At 47.6% G+C, this 21,675-nt stretch overlaps 1 protein-coding gene across 22 annotated transcripts in view; it reads right to left on the bottom strand.

The window, feature by feature from the left end:
• Positions 1-21,675, bottom strand: part of ATXN7L1 (ataxin 7 like 1) — a 267,359-nt gene that overhangs the window by 39,368 nt on the left and 206,316 nt on the right. For 21 of the 22 annotated variants that reach the window (XR_008658550.2, XM_055283577.2, XM_055283576.2 and 18 more), the window contains one exon: positions 17,963-18,185. Coding sequence is in view for 20 of the 22 variants with exons in the window: in XM_055283577.2 (XP_055139552.1) it covers positions 17,963-18,185 (223 nt within the window). In the remaining 2 variants the exon portion in view is untranslated. Of the gene's footprint in view, positions 1-2,550; positions 2,693-17,962; positions 18,186-21,675 lie in introns of those variants that run through there. The other variant, XM_063641580.1, reaches the window with a different exon arrangement.

Here is a 21,675-nt window from a genome sequence, read left to right on the forward strand (position 1 = left end):
AGAGTCACTTGAGCCCAGGAGTTTGAGGCTGCAGAGAGCTAGGATTGTGCCACTGTACTCTAGCTCGGGTGACACAGTGAGACCCTGTCTTAGAAAAAAAAAAAAAATTAGAAGAATCTGCTCTGTTCAAAAAGATTTATTGATTTAATTTCTCACCCTTGTTCTGATCTGTTGACTTTTATTTCTTTAGGGAAAAAATCAAACTTCAAGTGTTGATATGAACACATGGACAGCTAGCAAGAAGAGAAGGTGCTCTAGTACCTGGGCAGCCTTCTCTGATGTATTAATATTTCTTTGTGAAGCCAAGTTAGTTCAGGAAAGGAAATTAGAACTTGCAAGTTCCAGATCTAGTTCTTGTTGCATGAGCTGGTACGAGTTAACATAACGCCTCTAGTTTCTGTGAAAAATGCCCTATGTAGATGTTAGGCCCTCAGGCCTTCAGCAAAGATATGATGCCTGGGATAGAATAATCCAGAGCAATTGTACAAATGGAAATACATTAAAAAAACCGGCTGGGTACGGTGACTCACGCCAGTAATCCCAGCACTTTGGGAGGCTGAGGCCGGTGGATCACCTGAGGTCAGGAGTTCAAGACCAGCCTGACCAACATGGTGATACCCTGTCTCTACTAAAAATACAAAATTAGCCGGGCGTGGTGGCACATGCCTGTAATCCCAGCTATTTGGGAGGCTGAGGCACGAGAATTGCTTATACCTGGGAGGCGGAGGTTGCAGTGAGCCGAGATTGCACCACTGTACTCCAGCTTGGCAACAGAGCGAGACTCCGTCTCAAAAACAAACAAACAACAAAAACAAGCCAAGCAGTCCTCAAATGCTCACGGCACAGTCTGCATTTCTCCTCTAAAGTCAATGTCCGGCTCTGAATGTGCTCCTTAAGGCAGCCCCACGAGCACAGGTGCACCAGGTCCCAACATTTGGAACCATGCCAGTTGACTCATCCCTTTGGTGACACTCCTTCCCAAATGTGTGTAACTGAGCTTGGGCCAGGCCAGCTAATGTCTGTGACTGTCTCCTAATTTGGATTTTTTTCCACTTTATAATGAGTGTGGCCCATTCATACTCTACTGTCAATGCTTCCAGAACTCAACTGGATGCGAAATTGGAGCCCATCAGAAACAGGAAAGACAGGCTCACGTGCAGTCCTCTGGATTGAGGAATGGGAAGCGTTGGGGAAAAAAGTCTGATCAAGAATGTTTCAAAGATTTCAAAGACCAGGTGAGTCGGTAAGGGGCTGGGCCACTGAGTGAACACCTCTGATGTGAGGTAAAAGGACTTGGCAGAAGGAGAGAAGGGAGACTGAGCTCTTTTGGGTGTGTTCTAAGGGTGTTCATTAGCTAATGGAGAAGGGCTTAGAAGAGTGAAGGAGAAGAACCTGGAGCTGTCCCTGATACTTTTTTCTTTGGTGTCCCTTCTCTCTCTCAAAAGCTTTGGGCTTTCTTTCAAAGGGAACCTGCCTTGGCCTGGACTGAGAAGACACAGAAGCAGGCAACTGAGTGATGGCGGGAAAGGCATTTGACCTTGCCATCCTCTTCCTCAGTATACACGCTAGCCATCGGGCCAGCCTTTCTTTACTACAGCTGGCAACAGCCCCAAGGTCCTGAACTGAGAGAGCAAAGGAGGAAACGGTCACAGGACAGTGCCACAGAATCTGGAAAGCCAATCTCAGAGATGATCCTTTTTGAGCAAAAACATCCAGCTGACATAAGAGCCTATTAAGAGCTCCACCCCCCACCTCCCATACACACAGATCCCGCGTGTGTCTATGCTGCAGCGACAGTGCAGTCACAGGGAAGCCAGCGTCTCGGAATTGTCCTCTGCTTCCTCTCACTGTCCCTGTGTGCATTCCCCTCACTTCCTCTGCTGTCACCTTCCCCAGCCAGGAAAGTGTCCCAGCCTTGGGCACGCCCCTTCCAGATGGCTGTGGACCCTGAATGACAGGTTTGACTTTTTTTTCATTTGGAAAGAAGCCAAAAGGTTCTAACCCCTGCTTTCACAGTATGGGCATCTCCCATCTTCTTTGTGTCTAATCACAGTAACGCAAACACCTCCATGTGCAGGTGGTGAGACCTGGGAGGGGGTGGTGAGTTGGCAATAGCCTGATGGGTGACTCAGCAATTTATTACGCTGTTTGCTTAGGTGACAAACAAGCCTGGCAGTTACCCCCGAGCTTAGCCAAAGCCCTTCAAAGTTCCTTTCCCTTCAGTCTAAAGGATGCATGTCTGCACTTCCCAAAGTTGCACAATTAGTTGCATTTATCAACTCACGATTGTCCTTTCTTTGTGGAGCAGTGTTTGAAAGGGAAAGATGAGTCTCCACTCTTCCCCTGCTGCTTTCATAATGCCTGTTTTGTTCGCTTGGGATGAACTCTTTCAGGGAGCTCAGGGCTGCAGCCTGTTCCCCTGCTGTGTCTAATATACTGGGAGTAGTTCTCTCCTCATCATCTCTGTACCTCTGTCTCGGTCCTGGGAAAGAAACCCAATGCCGAGAACACCCTCCCTCATCCCCCTTGCTACATGGGGGCGATATCTACCTCTGTTTCTTTTGTGCTGCTTTAGTTGCCCACGTCTTCTTCCTTTGTGCTTGGCCTGTCTGAATTTATCTTTCTAGATCAAGGCGGGTCCTCTGGCTTTAAGAAACATGGTTCTCTTGGCATCAAGCAGATTCCCCTCCCTGCCCAGTGATGTCTGCAAAAGAACAGAGGTGGAGACTCATGACGGTGCCATTGCAAGAGCCACCAATGTGCCGCAGGGCCAGCTGCCCACCTGCCAGCTACGCTTTCCTGGTGATCATGATCTATATTCTTTGATTATCAACAGACATGCCTTAAGAGAATGGTTCAGAATGTCTCTAGGTCTGCAGAAATTATTGCCAGCCCTTCTTCACTTACCAGAGCAGGGTAAAGATGAATTTGACAGGCAGGAGCCTGAAGACATATGGTATTTGTGCTGTGGGTTTTGTGTGTGATGAGAGTTCTCAGCTGTCTGATTTCCTGCACCAATTCCTTCGACAAAAGCCTATGTGCTTATGCTGCTGGCCTGGCAGAATTTTGAGAATCTCTGACTCACTGGCAGAGCCTTAGAAGGGCCATATCACCCAGCCTCTTGGCTTCCAAGCAGTGATAGCATTAAGTCATCCCCAATAAAAAGGAATTTACCCTCTTTTAAAATGCCCTTGGAGAAGGAATTCAATTTGGCTCTCTTGGATGTATTTTGGCAGCTCCTATGAGGAAATTATTTATATCCAATCTAAATTCTTTAAGTTGAAGAAATACTTGGGAGATTCTAGAAGGCTGAGGGGCAGGCGATCACTAAGAATCAGGGTAGATAACAGAGACACAAAGTCCAACTACCGCGGTATGACAGATACAGTTGATACTGCATAAATCCTGACAAGTGAATAAATGGTATTTTTGCGTGTGTGTCTGGAAAAATGTCGGGAAAACTTTCAGAAAGCCTGTCTGTAAACACCTTTAGCAAACAGAAAACAGGTATTCAACCACAGAGCATGGTAAATAAGAATATCTGCCAGATAAATCTAATATTATTCTGTGGCTGAGTGTCCGGCCCGGTGGTTAGAGAGGAGGCATAGTGTCTAATCTCTCCTGGCCTTTGCACAGTTTTGGATTCTCTCCCACATAACACACCTTCAGTAAACTGGGGAAATGTGGTCAGACCACACAGTTATCGGGTGAGTGGTCCTGGCAGGAGAGACAAAAGAAAAATGGGTTAGCAGGGCTCAATTTCAGCCTAGAGTGGTACCATGCAGAGCTCGACAGGGACCCACTGCTGGCCAAGAAGGTCATAGTGTCTTCATCAGTGACTTGGATGATGGGCCAAGACTTTGCTCCTCAATTGGCTTAAGAGATGATTAGCTGCTGAGAAGAATGATGTGGGATTTCCTCCTGAGTCAGTTAGGTGGGAGGAAAAATGAATAAGCTGACTTGGAAGAATTGTAAAAATGGCCAGAAGCAAATCAAATAAAATCACGGAGAACAAGTATGACTGAATTGAAGGTCTGTGCCTTGTCAATATTCTGGCAAATTTATAGAAGGTGGAGTGTTGGAAGATAGTTTATAAGGCTTAGATAAGGCTTAGAAATACAGGCTTTCAAATCAGACCAACCTAGACTCAAATTCTGCCTTTTCTGTTGCTGGATGCGTTACGGTATCACAGCCTTCTGGCTACCTGGTTTCAGGGCCTCAGTGAGCTTATCAGGACTCTAAGAACGAGAAAGAGGACAGCTGGCCTGGCAGGGAGTGAGTGCTGGTTTCAGTCCTGCCTTGGTGGGGTGGTCTCATGCAGTACAAAGCCCACACAAACATATGTGGCTGCCCTGCCTAACTTATCTCAGGCCTTATGCCTCAGTTTCCTTATCAGTCAAATGAAGATAATAAGAGATATTTGAAGTGATTAAATGAGGTAATAGATACCAAGTGCTTAGCATAGTGCCAGGCACATAGCAGACTCTCAATAAACTGTAACTAAACAAAAAGGGCACAGAGGATCCCAGCATCTGCTCTCATCCACCTGATACTTGTAAGGTATGTATGTGGGGTGCAAATCATGGTCACCATCAGAAAACTTCTGCTTCCTTAGTCCCTTCTGGTCCCACCATGGAAGGAGGGGTGGACAGGGTGGAGGCAGAAGTACCAGCAGAGGGTGGGAGCAGCAGCCTTCCACATTCATGCAGAGTAGAGGACTCCTTCTGGGTGAGGCAGTGAGGAAGAAAAGCAGAATGAGGTGGGGCCAGATTCAATGGCCCTTTTCCAGGACCTGTCAGCCCTACTTCACAAGCCCACCTGCTTCTCCATCTCTCGTATTCTAGGCACTGCTTAAGCCTGGACTAGTGGTTAAAGGTCCCATCTGTATAGGACATTCTGGAAGAGGAGTAAGGAGGAACTCCAGCCTCCTCATGCACAAACATGTTGTGTCTCCTGCAATCCTGAAGTATGTTAGGCATTGGGGCTCTCTGCTGGTTCTAAGATGCCTCCCAGAGAAATAACTCTATGAGCCCCCCTCTAGGCTGCTCCAATTTTCTGGAAGCAGGAGGCCCCAGCGCAGGTCTCCCTGCTGGTCTGTTAGTCTCTCTTGTACTTCTGTTATTCATGGCTTCCCAGGGCATGGAGCTCAGAAGGTAGTCTCCATGTCTCCTGCTGGGAGAATAAGGAGTGCTAAGTGTCCTGACATTCCTGGGGAGTCCTAGTGCCCTAGGACTGTGAAAAAGTCAGCAAGTCAGAGAAGAGGAGAAGATAAAAAAGGAAAAATTGAACCCTCATGCAGTAGGGCATAGGATGCTGCATAGGCTGCCTTTGGGACCAGCTGTGCCTGCAGCAGTGTGGCCTTAGGCAGGGAGTCCAGGAGGGTTTTCAGGATAACCCTAGACCTAATCAACTGCACCTGCTCAGTGCCTTTCCTCTGCAAATGAGAACGAAGAGCCACACAATTCCAATGAATGGCCATTGAAATTCACATCAATAAGGAAATGGTATCAGAGCCTGGGAGGGCAGGAATTGAGAGCGTAGAGATTATGAGGCAATTTCATTCTGCAGGGAGCGCTGGTGCAGGGTGAGGCAGAGCCCCAAGGACCCTGTCCCCAGCACTGGCCCAGAACAGGCTCCGCTCGGGAGGAACAAGCGGGAGCACTCCCCTCGGCAGCCACCAGAGGTCATTGGTTCCTGCTGTTCGAGCTGCAGGCTGCTCTGCAGTGCCTTCGAGCCGGTACAGCCCAGACAGTTGCTGTTTCCCAACAGTGCTGGAGGAAACTCTGACCCAAGGGGAGACAGGGCAACTCCTTACAGAACACCCTCCATCCCCCTGCCAGGAAGGCTGGGAGCTGGCACCTTGAGCAGAGACCCTGGGCTCCCATCCTAAGCCTTTGGCCTTCAAGAAGCTTTTTCTGAGCACGCTGAAAGATGAGGAAATGGCAAAGCATCCCAGGCTACTTATCAGTGCTCCAGCTTCTGGCCAGGTACCCTGATGCCTGCTGCTCCCAGTTTCCTGCCAGAGGGAAAGCCCTCAGGAGCACCTTCCCTCCCCCAGGCATCACTCACTCAGTCTGCTTTTTCCTTTTTTGTATTAGAATCCAGTTCTGGGCAGGCAGCCTTGCACCTGAACCACCTCCATCCAGAAAACAAAGCACGTTTTCTTTTTAAACCTTCAAGGGTTTATTCTGAATGGCATTTTTGCCATATTAAAAAAAAAGTTTATCTTCACACTGACCTACAGCAAACTCAGGATATTCTGTGTCCCAAATTAAATAGACTTTTTCTTTTTTAGTCTTTATGTTAGCAACATCAGGCCGGGCATGGTGGCTCATCCCAGCACTTTGGGAGGCTGAGGTGGGTGGATCACTTGAGGTCAGGAGTTGGAGACCAGCCTGTCCAACATGGTGAAACCCTGTCTCTACTAAAAACACAAAATTAGCCAGGCGTGGTGGTGTATGCCTGTAATCCCAGCTACTTGGGAGGCTGAGGCAGGAGAATTGCTTAAACCCAGGGGATGGAGGCTACAGTGAGCCGAGATCGTGTCACTGTACTCCAGCCTAGAAGCCAGGGCAAGACTCTGTCTAAAACAAACAAAAACAAAAACAACAACAACCAAAAAACTCTATGTTAACAATATCAGCATCCAGTTAGAAACCAGCTCTTCCCTGACATTCAGTCACTCACAAGTCAGTCTGACCAAAGTCCACCTCTTAAACAGCTGTTAAAAGGTCCAGGCCTCAGCATCGCTTACAACCTTTCCAGCTTGGCCTCTCTGTGTGTTCTAATCTGTTTGCACTCAGCCACCAATGTAAATCTGACCATGAAAGTCTTTGTGGGCTGCCCACAGCCCAGAGGTCCAAGTATAACTTCACAGCCTGGCCCGCCCCTCCCCTCCTGCCCCAGCCACCTTCTTCCATAGCCTCACTGGACTTCTCACTTCTCCTTGAACACCAGTGCTCCGGCCTGGCTCTGTGCCTTTCCGTGGGCCGGGCTCTCCTGCTGGTGTGCCCTCCCCCATTCTCCGGGTGAACACTCCCCCATCTGTCCAGATCCGGAGGAAACATCCTCTTCTCTCCCAGTGCCTGCTGTTCCTTCCTAGGTGTTTCTGCTGCACTCATCATGTCCTATGGCAAGGTTTTATTTCTACATCTATGTGTCCTGACCAGACTGTGAGCTGCCTGACGATGGGAACCCTGTCCCAGAATACATGTCGCTCTGGAATTATCCCAGCAGCCTATACATTATCTAGCATTTAGGAAGGGCTCAATAAATGTTTGATGAATGAATTAATGTTCTCAGTGGAGGTTAAATCACATAACACAATAAAAACCAAACTGGCACCCCACCAATGCTTGGTAAGAACAAATGCTTTAGGTGGGGATCAGGCTGTGCTGCCTCTCTTCTTCTGAGAAGAGACTGGGCGATGACAAAGGTGAAGTGTCCGCTCATAGCGGCACATGTTGCACACCTACCATGCATGAGCAGTGAGTTATGCACTCACATGCAATACCGTGTTTAATCTCCACCCCCAATTTCACAGATGCGGAGCCTGAGGCTGAGAAAGGTTTGCCCCAGGTCATTCCACAAAATGAAGGGCAGAGTGGGCTTGACGTCAGGCAACACTGAGGGTGGTGCTCTTTATTGCAGCACTGGAAGCCAGAAGGCCAGGGGTCAAGTCTCAGCCCCTCTGCTGTCCCACTGTGTATGTAATCTCAGCTCATCGCTTCATCTCTTTGGGCTCTGTTTTCTTATCTTCACCACAAAATAGTCTTTAGGCTCAGATAGGATTGGGCTATCAAAACATCTAAAAATCATAATGAGCTATGCAGCTATGAAGGACCATGGTTACTAATCTCTGTGGCTCATCCCTCTTCTTTCCCTCAGGCCATTTTTTTTTTTTTTGAGACGGAGTCGTGCTCTGTTGCCCAGGTTGGAGTGCAGTGGCACAATCTTGGCTCACTGTAACCTCTGTCTCCCAGGTTCAAGAGATTCTTGTGCCTCAGCCTCCCGAATAGCTGGGATTACAGGGACACACCATGACGCCCGGCTAATTTTTTTTTTTTTTTTAATTTTTAGTAGAGACGGGGTTTCACCACATTAGTCTCGAACTCCTGACCTCAAGCGATCTGCCCGCTTTGGTCTCCCAAAGTGCTGGGATTACAGGCGTGAGCCACAGTGACTGGCCACTTCAGGCCACTTTCTTCCTTCCCCAGCTGTCTTGGTCTTACTTTCCCTCCCAAAGCTGGATTCCCTATTTCTGAGCACTTCTGTGACTTCACAAGGTTGGCTGCGTTTACACCCAAGGAGCTGTCCATTGTCCTTACCTTCGCTCATCTGAAAACCCAGTGAGCAGGCAGCCTTAGATGTTTAAATTCCCACGGCCTCCCTGTCCTGGAAGGGACACTCTGACCCTGCCCGCAGCCCCCATATGCTTCAATATTCTAGTCTGTCTACCTCCCCACCCTCTCTTATCCCTTCCCTCTGAAGTCCATTACAAAAATGTTAAACTTCTACTCTGTAGGAAAACAAGTGGGAGCCACCAAAGAGTCGTGGGCAGAGCAGGGGCTCACATCACTCTGGGGGGTGTGTGTGGGGTAGACCGGAGGATGGGCAGAGTGAGGCACAAGGAGGCCAGGGAGAGACGACTGCAAGAATCCTGCTGAGGAATGCAGGGCAGTCACAGGGGTAGGGCCCTTGCAGTGTCTGCCGCTCCTCGGGTTGCTTGTATTTCACAGCCTGAGACGACTCCCTGTGTCTTCAGGGAGCCATCAATCCTGAGCCTTGGTCTTGCCCCCAGTTCATGCCAGCACCAGGCAGGAAGAGATAAGCCACCCAGTTTCTCCCACAGGTGTCTGGCCAGGGCCTCTCAGTGATCGCTTCCCTCTCCATAAAGCGCTGGGAAGACTTCCAGACGGCTTCCACTCCCTCAGCCCCACTTGCTCCGGGAAGACCCGCCTGGTAATTCCAAGCATTTGGAGAGGAGCCCCGCCTACCTGGGGAGAGGGAGCCCTCCCCCACCTGCTGTAGGGCACGCACAAGGAGGCCAGGGAGCCTGCTGATTTTTCTTTTGCTTTGGCTCATTTTCCTCCTGGAGCAGCGGGCTCATCTTCTGCATTTTTAATAGCTGAGCATATTTAGCATTCAACACACACGTGTGGGTTGATAAGGCCCAAAGAGAAGGCAACAAGCCATCCAGGGGAGGAAATCCTCCTCCTACCTCCTCTCTGCCTCCTGCCCACCACAGCCTACATCCGTGGGTCTCAGTTCCCCATCAGTTCACCAGGCCAGACCAGGGTAGCTGAAGTGACAGCAGCTGGGAGAGTCAGACTGGCTGACTGGTCACTGTGCCAGGGTCTGGTCCCATGGCTGAGTGGGGGGACTCATAAGTAAAGGCTGAAATGCTCATCGTAGCTCAAAAAAGCCAAACAGCCATAACTCTTTCCTGATTCTTACGTGGGGACTGAGTCTTCTTGCCCACCTCCCTCCACTGCCATCAACTACATAGATGTCAACACTGTGGGATGGTGGTCAGGTACCCCCTGACCTCTGGCTCCCACAGGGGTGGTCCCCACTGTCAGGATAGTGAACCAGTGGAAGGGGCCTCTGAGAGGCTGAGTGCAGGGCTGGGGATGCCGGGCAGCCTGTGAGTGCTGTCAGGCAGTTTTGCAGGGGACAAACCTGGTAACATGGCAATGCTCTCTCTGTTTTCCCCTTTCTTCTTCCTTTTTTTTTTTTTTTGAGACAGTCTCGCTCTGTCGCCCACGCTGGAGTACAGTGGTGTGATCTTGGCTCACTGCAACCTCTGCCTCCTAGGTTCAAGCGATTCTCTTGCCTCAGCCCCCAAGTAGCTGGGATTACAGGTGCCCGCTACTACACTTGGCTAATTTTTGTATTTTTAGTAGGGACAGGGTTTTGCCATGTTGGCCAGGCTGGTCTTGAACTCCTGACTTCAGGTGATCCACCCGCCTCAGCCTCCCGTGTTGGAATTACAGGCGTGAGCCACCACGCCAGCCTCCCCCTTTCTTGTAATGCAATTATTTTTTTAACCTACTCAGCCACATAAAGGAGAAAATAACGAAACCACAGACCATTTAACCTTGTGCTGGAATGCCAGGAGGTCAGCCTGAACTCTACAGTAGTGTTTTCATTGCTGTACATGTGAATTTGAGCTATTTGGAAAGGGTGGCCCTAACCTGCTGTTAAATCTAATCTAAGGGCCATGATGCAGCATGGGTTGGCACTGCTTATGCTTTCTTGGCCAGTAGGGGACGATACAGAGTTCACTTGGAGCAATGGAACAGAACTTGGGCAGGGAGTTCTCTGCACTGCGTGATGCAGGTCTTCCAGGTCTGTTTCCACCACAGACCCAGCAGCACCAGGCCAGGGGGAGAAAGGAGCTGGAATTTAGCAACTCCTGATGGGAGCGTTACATTTAAAGAGATTAGAGGAGCCCAATTAACACACCATTGAATTGAAAAAACCAGAGGGTCCCACCCAGGGTCAGTGGCCTATGTGTCTAGATCCAGCAGCCACTAACCACTTCAGGCTACTAAGCATTTAAAATGTGGCTACTGTGGGGGCCAGGCACTGTGCCTCACACCTGTAATCCCAGCACTTCGGGAGGCTGAGTTGGGTGGATCCCTTGAGCTCAGGAAATCGAGATGGTAAAACCCTAACTCTACAAAAACACAAAAATTAGCCAGGCACAGTAGTGTGTGCCTGTCGTCCCAGCTACCTGGGAGGTTGAGGTGGGAGGATCACTTGAGCCCAGGAGGTTGAGGCTGCAGTAAGCTGAGATCGCACCACTGTACTCCAGCCCCAGCCTGGGTGAGGGTGAGACCCTGTCTCCAAAAAAAAAAAAAAGATAAGAAAAAAAGTGGCTACTGTGGCTGAGGAATGGGATTTTAAATTTCATTTAAGCTGAGTTCATTGAAATTTAAGAACAGATACTTGATTCAGTTATTAGAAAATGTTTAAGTCTATTTAGAACAACTTGGGTGTCAATCTATTTATAATCTCTCATTTTTATGAAATCTAAAAATGGGTCAAATATTTCTGATGAAAATTTAGTGTCCAAACTGAGATGTGCTGTAAGTGTAATAAAACACATACAGGATTTTGAAGACGTATGAAAAGAAAATAATGTAATCTATCTCATTGGTTATATGTTGAAATGATAGTATTTTGAATATATTAGGTTAAAGAAAATAGTCATGTGTCACTTCATGACGGGGCTATGTTCTAAGAAATGCAATGATAGGTGATTTTGTCATGCTAACATCGTAGAGTGAACTAACACAAACCCCTGCACAGTGGCCTGGGTGACAGAGCTATACCCTGTCTCAAAAAAAAAAAAAAAAAAAAAAAGGTGAGCAGTTCCACTTTTCCAATGGATCACCCTCTTCTTGCCGGTCTGGGCAGGATTCTGTCCTGTCAGGTATAAAAGGTGCTTGAACCTAAGCTGTATGGTACAGCCGCTTGTTCCTAGATTACAAACCTGTACACCATGTGACTGTACTGAATACTGTAGGCAATTATAATATAAGGGTAAGTATTTGTGTGTCTAAACATATCTAAATATAGAAAAGCTACAGTAAAAATATGGTATAATCATCTTATGGGACTGCTGTTGACTAAAACGCTGTTATGCGGCACATAACTTTTTTTTGTTTTTTCTTTGAGGTGGACTCTCACTTGCTTTGTTGCCCAGGCTGGAGTGCAGTGCCAGGATCTTGGCTCACTGCAACCTCTGCCTCCCAGGTTCAAGCAAGTCTCCTGCCTCAGCCTCCCGTGTAGCTGAGATTACAGGCATGCGCCACCATGCCTGGTTATTTTTTTTTGTATTTTTAGTAGACATGGGTTCCACCATGTTGGCTAGGCTGGTCTCAAACTCTTGACCTCAAGTGATCCATCTGCTTTGGCTTCCCAAAGTGTTGGGATTACAGGCATGAGCCACCATGCCTGGCCAATGACTATTATTAAAAATTAACTTCATGGCTGGGCATGGTGGCTCACGCCTGTAATCCCAGCATTTTGGGAGTCCAAGGCAGACGGATCACGAGGAGTTCAAGACCAGGCTGGCCAAGATGGTGAAACCCCGTCTCTAGTGAAAACACAAAAATTAGCCGGGCGTGGTGGTGGGCACATGTAATCCCAGCTACTCAGGAGGATGAGGCAGGAGAATAGCTTGAACCTGGGTGACAGAGGTTGCAGTGAGCTGAGATCACGCCACTGCACTCCAATCTGGGTGACAGAGCAGGACTCTGACTCAAAAAAAAAAAAAAAATTAATTTCACCTGTTTCTTTTGTACTTTTTTCCAATGTGGCTGCTTGAAAATGTAAAATTAACATGTGTGTCACACATTATATTTCTATTGGATAGTGCTAGTCTAAACAATTCTAGACAAAAGGTCAGCCATCTCCAGGAATGGAAATCTTAGAATCCCTTTCAATGGTCACATCCATTTCATTCAATTCGACAAATATTTACTGACACGAGTACCATGCTTGTTGAGTTGGTGAGAGGTTTCCACACAGGAGGCCCTGCAGTAACTACTGGGCAGGAGGAAGACAGGAAGTGGAGTCTATGGCCGACCAGAGAAAGTGTCACACGTGAGGTAAAAATTAAGTGTTCTGGGGATTAAAAGAAAGGCGATAGCATATCAGGTTGTTGGCAAGGAGGAAGTGACTGAGGAAAGGGCATTGAGAGAAGGTAGCCAGTGACACGGGCAATAAGAATGGTAACGATTATGGCCAGGAGAGAAGGGGACTGAATGCTGTGGAAACACCGGGCTTAGCAGACCCAGCGCCCTCAGACTCCTCTTTCCCTGTCCCAATCCTGCATGGCACCACCCTTGGCCTCTGTTCTGCTTCTTCTCACACCATATATCTCCCTGGCAGGCCCATCTGTACCCACAGCTTCCATGCCCACATCTACACTGATGACTCTATAGTCCTGGCCCATACCTATCTCTTGACCCCTGGTGCCAATCATTCAATGCCCACTCACATTTCTTTTTTTTTTTTGAGACGTGTAGATATTTCTTAGATGCTTCAAAATCCGCTGACTTCCCAGCTGAACTCATCCTTCCTTTCCCTCCCTCAACTCTGGCCCTTACTGTCCTTCCCTTGAGGAAGTGGCAGGACCACAACTCAGCTGTCCTAATGCCTTCGCTTGTACTCCAGCCCTACATATGACCAGCCCCAAAGTCCTGTGGAGTTTTCCCTCCTTAATATTTATCTCACCCAGCCCCTCCGTACACACCACTGCCTGGATCCAGGCTGCCACCACGCCTCGCCTGGGTGACACAACGTCCTCACCGTTCTTGCTGCTTCCTGTGTGACCCCCCCGCCGAGCCATCCTTTTATGTAGCTGTCAAGGTGACCAGACTACATTAGAAAACTGCTCCTTTAACACCTCTTTGCAATTTCCAGGGTGAAGTCCAAATTCCTGAACTTGACACATACAGCAGAGCTTCATAATCTGGGCCTCACTCCTTTACTCAGTTTCACATCCTGCCTCTCCCCACATGCAAATACTTTTACACATTCTGTTCCCTTTGCCTAGGACACCCTTCCAACTCTTTTAGTTAGAATTTTTTTTTTTTTTTTGGTGGTAAAATAGACATAACATTAAAAATTTACCATTCTAATCCCATTCTCTTTGTCTACCTCCTTCCTACTATTTGTCCTTCGAATTTAGCGGAAGTGACCTTTTTTTTTTTTTTTTTTGAGACAGAGTCTTGCTCTGTTGCCCAGGCTGGAGTGCAGTGGTGCAATGTTGGCTCACTGCAACCTCCGCCTCCAGGGTTCAAGCGATTCTCCTGCCTCATCCTCCAGAGTAGCTGGGATTACAGGCACACACCACCACACCCAGATAATTTTTGAATTTTTAGTAGAGACAGGGTTTCACCATGTTGGTCAGGCTGGTCTTGAACTCCTGACCTTGTGATCCATCTGCCTCGGCTTCCCAAAGTGCTGGGATTACAGGTGTGAGCCACCATGCCTGGCGAGAAGTGACCTCTTTTGAAAAACCCTTTCTGAGTCCTCAGCCGGGGTTAGGTGCCCTTCTCCTTTGCTACTGACCTCATAGTCCTTATCACTTTGTATTGTGTTAGCTTATGTTTCTATTTACAGACTCCCTAAGACAATGTCTGTGTCTTAACTTTGTATCCCCAGGGCTGCAGTGTACAGTTGTATAGGTTATGCACTGTGAGAGGATGCCTGGCTAAGGAAATAAGCAGGGGATGAAGGCCATTAGTCAACTGTCCACCTGGTACAGGCCTGCATCCAGACTGTTTTCTAATTTGCACAAAGGTGCTTGTGTGACACCAGTGGGCCCTGTGTATCCCCCGTGCTTGTTATAGAGTTGGCACACATAGTATTACAATAGGTGCTCATTAAATGTTGAGTAAAGATGGACGGATGTTCCAGGCAAAGGTACCAGGGGTAGAGATGGGGGGATATCTGCCCTAATAGGGTGGTATTGGATACCCAGTATTGACTTAGGGGGGTTGCAGCTAGTTTGTAGAGGGTCCCTTATGTTGGGCTGAGGGACTAACTCTTTAATTCAGGAGGCAGTGAGGAACCTTGTGAATTTTTGATAGGACTGTGATATAGAATTTCAAAATATTCAGGCTTGAAAATGAGACTCAGAGAAGTAAAGTGACTTGTTCAAGGACACACAGAAAGTTAGAGGCAGGGCCCAGACTTGAATTTGATTTTCTTACTCCTAGCTCAGTACAGGTCTGGGGAACTGCAGTCTGGGGAGCTGCATTCTGGGATACCTCTCAGAACTGAGGCTGAGCCCTCTAAGGCTCAAAGCCAAATCATCCCAGCCTTGGAGACTCTATCTCTTCCCTGACACATGTTCCTGGACGTGGTGGGTAGATGGATGACAGCCAGGCAGATGGGAGGTGAGGACAGTTAGGAGACCGCTGCAGTCCATGGTTTGGCCTTATTCATGGTGCACCACTTGTTCTGTCCTCAGAATATTTACCGACTTGAAGGCACGGCAAATTGCCCATGCCTTTCTCTTCTTCCCACAGGTGAACACTCGAGTCTTTTCACTACGAGCTCTCTCTCCTTACAAATCTCTTGGTTGCTCATCTCTGGACCTGGGCTAGTTTCTTCAGATTCTTTCTTTCTTTCTTTTTTTTTTTTGAGACAGAGTCTTGCCCTGTTGCCCAGGCTGGAGTGTAATGGAGCAATCTTGGCTCACTGCAACCTCCACCTCCCAGGTTCAAGCAATTCTCCTGCCTTAGCCTCCTGAGTAGCTGGGATTACAGGTGCGTGCCACCATGCCTGGCTAATTTTTTGTATCTTTAGTAGAGACGAGGTTTCACCATGTTGGCCAGGCTGGTCTTGAACTCCTGACCTTGTGATCTGCCCATCTCGGCCTCCCAAAGTGCTGGGATTACAGATGTGAGCCACTGAGCCCAGCCAGATTCTTTCAAAACCACTTTTTGCCCCTAGCTGAAGGGGACTTGACTGTGGCAGGTCTTACGAAGTGTGTGTTGAGTTGGACTGGATTGAGTGTGGACAATGATTTGAACCAATGGTCTCCCTGAAGGTTTGCCTTTTGGGCGAGTGCTTTTTCGTGCCATGGGGCCACATGAGACCTCTCATTTGCTCTTTTACAAGGAGAGTTCATTGATGATCTTCCCCGAGCTCCCTGGGTCTCCTCCTGGCTTATGTGCTCCTTCCCTGGCTTTCCTTATTTTGTTTCTCTGTAGCTCATTTCTAGACTCTGAATAAATTATTTGATCATTTTTATCTTCACTCTAAGTCTGAAGAGCCACTTCTCTAATTTTTTTTTAGAGAGATTTGACTTGCCAATCTTTATCCTAGGATGGAAGTGCTGTCCTTTGGTACACATGATAATATAGTAATAATAACGATGACATTATGCTAAATTATTTATTGAATATATACTATGATCCAGATACTGTGCCTGCTGCTTTATAAAGATTAGCTCACTTAATCCTCACAACAATCCCATGGAATAGAGCTATTATTGGCCCCACTTTACAGATGAGGAAATGGAAGCACAGTAAGATCAAATAACTTGCCCAAGGTCACCCAGCTGAAACTTGTGCCCAGGCCAGTGACTCCAGAGCTTGTGGTTACATCGGGACACCACGCAGCCCCAGTAAATAAACTCTCAGGCACATTCTCAGGTCACAGATAAGACGGATTGCAGGTTAGTGACTGGGAGACTCACATCGCCGGTGGGCGGGCAACCACCACTCTCGGGCTGAGTCTTCCCTAACCAGCTACAGCCTCCTGCAGGATGGACTCGGAATCCCAACAACCCAAGGAGAATAAAGCTTGCCCATGAGGCCCAGCTGCATGGCAGGTAACTCCTCCATAGCCATGCCTACGCCTTTCCACTCCATCACAAGAGGCTCTGTAATTGATCTGACATAATTAGCTCTTTACTAAGTCATCATAATTTCCAGTGTGCAGTGACAAACCCATTGATGGATGATTTTACTCTACAGCTTGCCTAGGTAAGAACTTAAGTGCAATTAACTGTCATCAATTAATGGAACACTTTTTTTCTTTAAATACATAAATTAGATGGACTCCACACTTATCCCTTCTCTGTCTTCTCAAGGCTTGAAAGATAAGCATAGAGGTGCTGTCAGAAGCCAGTTCCTTAAGTACTCCAAGCTGGGTGCCAACAGCATTTGAAGATACTCATCTTCCTTGTTTTAAGTTTGGTTTCCTAGCTGTCTTTTCCACAGGCAACCTTTTCTGACTTTTTAGTAAGGGCTGAGATAACAAAATGAATTAAAAGCCTCAGATTTTTATTTTCTTTTTTGAGACAAGAGTCTCACTTTGTCATCCAGGCTGGAGCGCAGTGGCGCAATCTCGGCTCACTGCAACCTCTGCCTCCCAGGTTGAAGCAACTCTCCTGCTTGCCTCAGCCTCCCGAGTAGCTGGGATTACAGGCATGTAACACTACGCCCAGCTAATTTTTATATTTTTAGTAGAGATGGGGTTTCACCACGTTGGTCAGGCTGGTCTTGAACTCCTGACCTCAAGTGATCTGCCCACCTCAGCCTCCCAAAGTGCTGGGATTACAGGCACGAGCCACCACACCTGGCCAAAAGCCTCTGATTTTTCACAGCCCACTCCACCAAAGGGGTGACCTTCTACTTGGCTTTCCTCTCTTTCTCCCATGGTCAGCTCCCAATTACTTGCCTCTGCTGGTGGCTATTCCACTATTCCACAGGACCTGGAACCCAGTGTTGGGGGTAGGGCTGTGGCCTTGCTCCACACCAGGCAGACTGTCAGTGCTTTTGATTTTACACCAGAGCTTCTCTTTACTGGGGTGGAAAATTGAGAGGTGGCAGCAGAACTGAGAAATATTTCCCTGTTACCCTTTTCTTAGACATAACTTGGCTCAACTCTCAAGAGAATAAAAAAAATCCCCTGTCAGGCATACGGTATATATATATATATATATACATATATGAGACAGAGTTTTGCTGTCACCCAGGCTGGAGTGCAGTGGCGTGATCTCGGCTCACCACAACTCCACCTCCCGGGTTCAAGCAATTCTTCTGCTTTAGCCTCCTGAGTAGCTGGGATTACAGGTGCGTGCCACCACACCTGGCTAATTTTTGTATTTTTAGTAGAGACAGGGTTTCACCATGTTGGCCAGGCTGGTTTCAAACTCCCGACCTCAGGTGATCTACCCGCCTCAGCCTCCCAAAGTGCTGGGATTACAGGCGTGAGCGTGGCCCATATGGTACTCTTAAGGTCCCACATGCCCTCTAATATTTAGGTTTATCTTTCCATCATTTTGGGTTTCTGTCCCTTCATTCCTCAGTCCCTCAAATTCCTGCATGTGACGCCTAGGAACAAAGCCAGAGAGTAAATACTGTTTCCCCATGGTGACAGGAACAGCAGGGGGGACAGACAGCAGCTGGCTGCCAGCCAGCTGACTCACCATGGTTTATCCCTTGATCCTTTCGCAGGAAAGACTGTGTGCTGTTTGCTGCTGGAGGTAAGTAGATTGTCTTTGGGCGTTTTGAATGGCTTTGAGGTGCTGCTGGCAGAGTGATGGCCGCTGAGACAGGCTTTAGTTTTCACCTGTACTAGTGATGTCCTGGGATTGGAGGCTGGAGACACTGGAGAGGGAGAAGGTCTACACATTGAACCGTGTCTTCTCTCTACAGGGGCAGAAAGTAGAGAACTCAGCACAGCATCTGTAGCAGGTGAGGCTCTCACACACTCACATACACTCAAACACACAACAGGCGGAGAGAAGTGCTTTCCCTGCAGCATTGGCATTCCTGAGGCCTAGGTTCTGATGAGACGATTTGTCTTGACATATGCTCCTATTCCACCAGCTAGCAATAATTATGTTCTGGGTTTCTGTATCAAATGGCATGCTCAACTAACATCAAGGTTCTCATGGGAGGCATTTACCAGGCCATCTTTCTGCAAAACCACTTCCACAGGAGTAGCAGAGGGACACCAGGTCTCACCTGAACAGTGGGATAACCACACATAGCCAAAGCAATTCCTAGACAGCTACACAGAGGCCACAGGTCCATCAGGGCAGTGGACAGGGCAGGACTCTTAACAAACAGGAAACTCGCGAACCTGACAATCTGCAGGAGCACTAAAGTAAGAGGGACCAGCAGGCTTGAATCGAAGGGACTTTGCAAGCGAGGAAGTGGCCCAGCAGCTGTCCCGGGACGGAGAGGACAGTGTCGAGACACCCCTGCTATGGCCTCCTCAGGGTCCACAGAGGTTCAGGGCCACATGCAGGAGGATGTCAACGCTCGAGGCAGAATCTGCAATGTAGGGCATGGACTTGGGCCTGCGAGCACAACTTCCTGAGGTTCTACAGAGAATACCAGAGCTCTGGGCAGAGATGCCTCACTTGTTCACATTCTGTTAGCCACTGTGCTTTCGACTGAATGGGCAGGATGAGGATACTGACCAGGACGGCAGATGCATGAAGTAAAGTTCCAGTGTGCACCCACTATAGGGTTCTTAATCGTTTTAGAGTAACAGATCTGATAAAAATTTAAGACTCCAGTAAAACGCACTTTTACACCTGCCCAAAAACTTTGTACATGATTACAGGAAGGAATCCCAAACCCTAAAAAAGACTTAACTTCCTGAAACCCTAAGTCCTCTCTGGATATCTTATGTCTCACATATAATTACTGCTTAATTAACATGTGTTGAATAAATAAATGAAATTATAACAGATCTCCTGAACTAGATATCACAGATCTGAAAATCTGGCTGAATTTGATAATGCAAAATGTGACAGGCAAAGATGACAGATCATTCTCTCTCCAGCCCAAAGCTGAGCCTAGGCTTCTCTCATTAGGGCACCTTTCCTGGTTGCTTTTGCAGGCACCCTGACCTGGGAGATGCAAGCCTCCCACCTGTGGCCAACTGCGACAGGATTCTGGGGTTTCTCTGTGCTCCCTTGTACCAATGGGTTGCCAGGCTGTCTCAAAGCAGACTGAATTTAGTCTTCTGATGCAATAGGAATTAGGAGGAAGCAGATTTTTGAGGATCATCCAATTGCTGGGTTTTTTTGCTTGACCAGTGCTCATATGCTGCCTACACAGAATAAATTTACAGGGTGCTTTTTCCTCATTGAATCAGAGTAGACCTTTGCATACAGCTTAGTTCTCAGAAGCCATCCTGTTGAAGCTTTTGAAAACAAAGAGCTAGTTCTGGGGCCTCTGTTTTGAGGGCTGGGAGCCAGGAGACCTGGGCTCCCACTCCAACCACATATACACAGTATTAGACTCATGGCCTTCAGTTTACCACTTAAACTTCCTTGGTTCCTGTGTCTTTATCTGTGAAAGAAGTGGGTCCCTAGATGGCTTCAAAGCCTCCTTCCACTCAATCGGCATAAATACAAGGGATACTTATACCTGTTCCTTCCCTTCTCATCCCTCATGATTCCTGGATGTCAGAGCAGTAATAACAGCCAAAATATTGAACAATTTAACTCAGGCAAGATCTTCCTTGGAGGAATTCATCCTTTGTAAAATTGTACTGGCTTTTACAACCCCCGTGAGACAGGCAGGAAGCAGCCAGGGGTCTCCACCCTCCTCACGGCTGACTGGCCAAAGGAGACCCAGAGAGGTGAGGTGATTGCCGAGGTAAGGTGATTGCCAATGTCAGGGCTACTCAAGAATCAGCGTGCCTCTGCACTGAGTACATAGGCCTACCTGCCTCTCAGGAAGGCAGGAAACTAGGTGAATAAAATTCGAAGCCAGGAAATTAGAAAATGCAGAACTTAGAATCACTGAAGGTTAGAACTGGATCTTAGAAGTCAACTAGTATGATCTTTCTGATAGATGAGGTTATCAGTTGCCAGCCTTCAGGTTAAAGCTAGTTAGCGAAAATCCTGAGACTAGAACCAAGTCTCCTAACTTCAAGTCTATCGACTTTCTGCCTCTCAGAAATGTCTTGTTTAGCAATTTCTTTTTCGGCAGAGGCTTCCAATATGAAAATAAGATTTTGATTTTTACCATTACTGCTTTAGATTTTTCTGCAGTCTTCATTCACTCCTTTGCTATCACTTACTCAAAGCTGGTGGTGGGTGGGTGTGGGATTTACAGAAATATTTCTTGGTTTAGGTGGGGAGATAAACCTGAATAATGAAGATACATTTTATTTTGCTAAACTAAGGGTTAAAAATTATGCAAGTAAACAAAGATAAATCACAAGGAAGGGTGCCACGAAGGACAAAATAAATGGGCCAGGCCAGTGATTCTACAATCACCTTCTAAAAGAATTCTCGTTAGTGGTCCTGGCTGACACATTCTGCTGCTAAATTTACAGAAAAAAAATTTTTTTTGAGACAGAAAAAAAACTCGGTCATCCAGGCTAGAGTGCTGTGGCACGATCATGGCTTACTGCAACCTCTGCCTTCTAGGTTCAAGCGATCCTCCAAACTCAGCCTTCTGAGTAGCTGGGACTACAGGCGTGTGCCACCGTACCCGGCTAATTAATATTATCTTTTGAGACAGTCTTGCTCTGTGGCCCAGGCTGGAGTGCAGTGGCAGGATCTCATCTCACTGCAACCTCCACCTCAAGCGATTCTCTTGAGTCTGGGAGAATCAAGGCTGAAGATTCTCAAGATCTCAGTCTCCCAAGTAGCTGGGATTATAGGCATGCACCATCATGCCTGGCTAATTTTTATATTTTTAGTAGAGATAGGGTTTCATCATGTTGGCCAGGCTAGTCTTGAATTCCTGGCCTCAAGTGATTTGCCTGTCTCGGTCTTCCAAAGTGCTGGGATTATAGGCATGAGCCACTGCGCCTGGCCCTGGTTAATTATTAATTAAAACTTTTTTTTTTTTTGTTAAGGCCAGGCATGGTGGCTCATGCCTATAATCCCGGCACTTTGGCTGACCAAGGTGGGTGGATTGCTTGAGCCTGGGAGGTGGAGGCTACAGCAAGTTGTGATTGTACCACAGCACTCCAGCCTGGGCAACAGAGCAAGACTCTCTCTGAAAACATTTTTTTTTTTTTGCAGAGACAAAGTCTCTCTATGTTGCCAGGCTGGTCTTGAACTCCTGGGCTCAAGAGATCCTCTTGCCTTGGCCTCGCAAAGTGTTGGGATTACAGGTGAGCTACCACATCTGGCCCACAAAACAACTGTATCAGTGGATAAGC

The sequence above is a fragment of the Symphalangus syndactylus genome, chromosome 6 (assembly GCF_028878055.3).
Source record: "Symphalangus syndactylus isolate Jambi chromosome 6, NHGRI_mSymSyn1-v2.1_pri, whole genome shotgun sequence".
In the NCBI taxonomy this organism is placed as follows: Eukaryota; Metazoa; Chordata; class Mammalia; order Primates; family Hylobatidae; genus Symphalangus; species Symphalangus syndactylus.